This window comes from Corticium candelabrum, chromosome 13 (genome assembly GCF_963422355.1).
Source record: "Corticium candelabrum chromosome 13, ooCorCand1.1, whole genome shotgun sequence".
NCBI classification, from domain to species: Eukaryota; Metazoa; Porifera; class Homoscleromorpha; order Homosclerophorida; family Plakinidae; genus Corticium; species Corticium candelabrum.
In genome coordinates, this window is record NC_085097.1 from 4,547,237 (window position 1) to 4,551,400 (window position 4,164).

At 43.3% G+C, this 4,164-nt stretch overlaps 1 protein-coding gene across 1 annotated transcript in view; it reads right to left on the reverse strand.

Moving 5' to 3' along the window:
* The window catches only part of LOC134188841 (interferon-induced GTP-binding protein Mx-like), a 10,559-nt gene extending 8,633 nt beyond the window's left edge, over positions 1-1,926 (reverse strand). Inside the window, exons 1-2 of the mRNA XM_062657045.1 lie at positions 977-1,926; positions 1-93 (exon numbers count right to left, since the gene is read on the reverse strand). The exon at positions 1-93 is cut by the window's left edge and continues 105 nt beyond it. Coding sequence (XP_062513029.1) covers positions 1-93; positions 977-1,906 — 1,023 coding nt within the window. The 5' untranslated portion in view covers positions 1,907-1,926. The remainder of the gene's footprint in view (positions 94-976) is intronic.
* Positions 1,927-4,164: the final 2,238 nt, after the last annotated feature.

Genomic DNA, 4,164 nt, shown 5'->3' on the forward strand with positions numbered 1-4,164 from the left:
CAAGCAAGACCTGATATGAGCTACAAGCTGTTTCGTTAACGTCTGTGCCAAACTTGGTATTCCTTTGCAACTATTCGGCAATTTGGAGAAAACCTATAAGAAATACAAATTAAGAATCAATTAATAATTATGCTAATTGTGCGAGCACGTGGTCGTGCTTGTATCAACAAGACGTACTTGGTTTATTTAGGTGTTAAATGAATTGGTGTACTTATAGATAGTGCAAGTGTTAAGCTGGATTTACAATATGCAAACGCTTGAGCGTCGCGTCGCGTGCGTCGCGTCGTGTCACGTCGCGTAGTACAAATTCAAATTGTAAATGATCTACGCGACGCGACGTTCGACGGACGCGACGCTCGCGACGCGACGCGTCCAAATAGAACCAAGTTCTATTTGAGCGTCGAATCGGAAGCTGTACACGTCGCGTCGGAAGTAGCACCTTCATTTCGACCAACCACAGCCAACTATAAATGCACGTGTGGCTTCCGTGGGCAATGATTATTGATTTGGGCGCTGTACTCGACGTTGAGCGGTCTATAGATTGTGTAGGTAGCTGTCCTTGCTTGTGGATGATCAACTGCAAGACGTACAAAGAACTGGGTGCATGGGAGAACGCCTCGAAATTGATTTTGAGTAAGCTGGGGGTTCCGGCAGAGTTCTGCTAGTAGAAAATCGAAGCGCGAGTGGTCAGTTCAATAATTCAGGCAGCGACGTCTACGGCGCGCTGAAATCGTATTGTGAATGGTACGACGCGTGTGATACGTGCCACTCCCACGCAAGACAACGTGACTGGACGCACGCGACGCGACGCTCAAGCGTTCCCATATTGTAAATCCAGCTTAAGACGTAGCGGTTTGTACGATACCACTATAGGATCACGCGAAAGTCCAAAAACAGTGGAGATATTAAAGTTCAGACTTATGGGAAACAGACAGTAGTTTGCTCAGTTCCTATATAGTAGAACATGCATGTGTACCTTGTTTGAGTCAAAAAACGATTGCTCTTTCTGCAATGCCTGCTGCAATGTCACTCCATTAATGGTGTCTTGTTGGCTTCTACACTTGACGATGGTGTATCCTAACTTGATGTGGCTTTCCCCTCTGTTCTGGATGAGATCGACTAGGTTGCCTTCTGCGCCTGGTTCAGTTAGATCAGCACGAGTGAGAACTCCAAGAGTCCGTTTACCCGTTTCATCGTGTTGTCTCGCGACGCTGAGAGCTTTATTCGATGCGATATCCTGGTGGCACGGGATGACACACAATATGATCGTTTCTTGACGACTAACGTAGGACTCGATCAACTGATCTACTTGCTCGACAATATCTGACGGTTGATCAGACGCCGGATTCATAATGATTCCCGGTAGATCAATAAGCGTGAGATCTGGGACGTCGGGTGATGTGACTTCAAGTACGATCCGCTCTTTCTGACTGATCGCCCTTTTGTTCCCCACAAGTTTGTCTTGCGCAGTCAACACCGCCTTTTCAACGTCTTCTGGCTTTGTCATGTGATGACCATCACTTTGAGTTTGTAGTTGACGTTTTTTGAAAGACTGCGTTCGAAGTAACGCACGCCATTGGGACGTTTCCTCTCTCTTCATTCGCAGTTCCAGAGCACATCTAGTCATCATTCCTTGTCCACGAGGAAGGTGAACCCCGGATATAGCTTCAAGCACGGAGCTCTTGCCAGTGCTCTGGTCGCCAATAACTGCGATCGACGGTAGATTGAGGTCTTGATCGACGCCGCTGTTTCTCAGGGAGTCGACTAGATCGATGAACGGCCGCACTTGTCGATCGTACTCGGCAGACAGAGCCGACAAATGGCGACCAGGAGAATTACTCGACACAGCTGCATCCAGTCTACTTGCTCGTAGTTGGAAAGAAGGTCGTTGCTGTTGAGAGCTCATCTAGCAAGTCTACTCACGAAACGTTCAATTATGCGGGCATGCGCAAACCCTACTTTCTCGTCTCTAAGTAGATAGAGCAGGAGCCGAAAAATAGCGCTCGCACGCGAGGTTCTGTCTATCTCCATTATCAGGGATTTACACAGGCATCTCTCTGCTATAGGGAATTGCCCCAAGATTTGAACTACAATGACGTCACTAAGAGAACGTCGATAGCTTTATCTATAGTACTGCAATACATGACATGCTAGAGTCACACAAGATGAGTACACAATGTCACTGTTTGCATGGCGATCTCCTTAGTAACTAATTTGCTTATCTATATATACGTAACCTCTTTTAGTAATTTTAGTTTTCCGGCTCTATTAGCACACACATCAATAAAATCATATACCCTTTAGACTGCCATTGAAATTGGCTCCTTCGATCAAGACCTTCGATTGCTGTGAGATGCTTCAAGTTCTCTTCGTCAAACGATTCCGAAGTATTGTCTGATATCGGAATGCATGATGATAAACCCAATTAATATCAGTACAAAAGAGGGCGTGGCCGTACCGTTTTAATTTAAAATTCTCTACCAACATAAAATTTTTGTATAAAAATTTGACTATGGATTATTTTTGAACTGACAAAGGCTGATTGTATATATAGACGTTCATGATTTTTTGGTTATTTTTGAGTGCATTTTACTCAGCTTGCAAGCCTTGGAAAGCAGCTCTAGTTAATGGTTGGATAGCGATGCGTATTCCAAAAGGATTTGAGAAAGTTCTAAAAACCCACGTTTTGATTGTGACAGTGTCTGCATGACTGACTTTAACGTTATGACATATATTCAGAGTTGTCCGGAGCTGTATGTAACTAAAGTTTGTTTTGTAACTAAACACAGTATACAAACGGACAGATAAGCTGGATTTCAAATTCGAAGTTGTAGACTAATTGACGCCAATATGACGTCAAATTTGCTTTGTTAATAGACAAATATAAATAATAAATAAGTAGAGTTCACTTTCTAAATGTTCATTTCTAAAATCTGAAATCGCATCCATTACTTGAACTTAGCTGTTACAAAGGCGTTTGAACATTTCTGCTGCTTTCTATTAGCAACACTGTTTGTTCTGTCTACAGTAGACTAACTTAATGAATTAAAAGGCATGACTCCCGACACAGACCGATTTTATGAAAAAACTTATTTCTATTAACTTTCCTCTATAATCTTATTTCATCATCAATTGCTACGTCTGCAAAGTGACAATATTCAAAACTCCGGGCTTCACCTTGAAATCGGCGTGCATTCTTGAGTAACCATGCACTTCCGGTAAGGTAATCCGGGGCAACTCCTTGAACAATTTAGAACATGCCCGTATGTTGCTACGTGTGAGTGTTGTAGTCGCTTGATTTTACTACCGTGTGGAGCAGTAGCCTTCTGCCAATCAGCACGTGGGCAGTCATCTCTAAAATCTTAATGGTTCTTGAGGTAATTCGAGACTTTCGTCGACACTGCTAATCTTGTGGGTGGGGCAACTTCGTAAACAGAGTTTTGTTCTGGCAACTACGACTTTTCGAATGGTTGTAACACTTGGCAGGTAGTACTTCTTACGTTGATGTGTATTACTTACAATAGCAGGAAGATTTCAACAGTGAAACTAGACTGTGGAAACTACTTGTTACGCAGTTCAGAACAAGTTACACCGTATTTGACAGCTAAACATTGATCTATGCTACAAGCAGTGCTCACAGTACCAATCCTCCGTCTCTTTTGGCAATTCAGTGAGGCCCCCACACCGGAAATGATACCATCTCCAAAACGAAGTGCAACCAATCCATGTGGAATGTTCTTCGTAACTGTCGTCTTTAAAAGAGAGTTGACAACCTTGGCAGTTATTGTCGTCTTGTTTACAGTCTGTAGCAACACGTGTTGGAGTGGCATTTGGCGATTTTTTGCTTTCTTCAGTTTTGATGCTGTGACGGTCGTTCCTGCTTTTGATTTTTTTCAGCTTGCTCTCGCAAGCGAAAGAACACTTCATCGGATGTCAAGGTTTCTCCGTAATGGGTTAATCCTACTTTCTTCCTTCCTACAGCTCCCTTGGACTTTGTTTTCTGGTCACGTGCACCTTGTAAGACCTTGGTGAAGTGTTTCTTGGGGTAAGTCTTTGCCATTGGTGTAGTTGGTGTGATTGTAACCGTTCCTTTAAAGATATTCTCTACATCAGTGTCCAGTGAAGAGTCATTCAGTACTTGCTTGCTGTCGTCGTCTTTGTCAT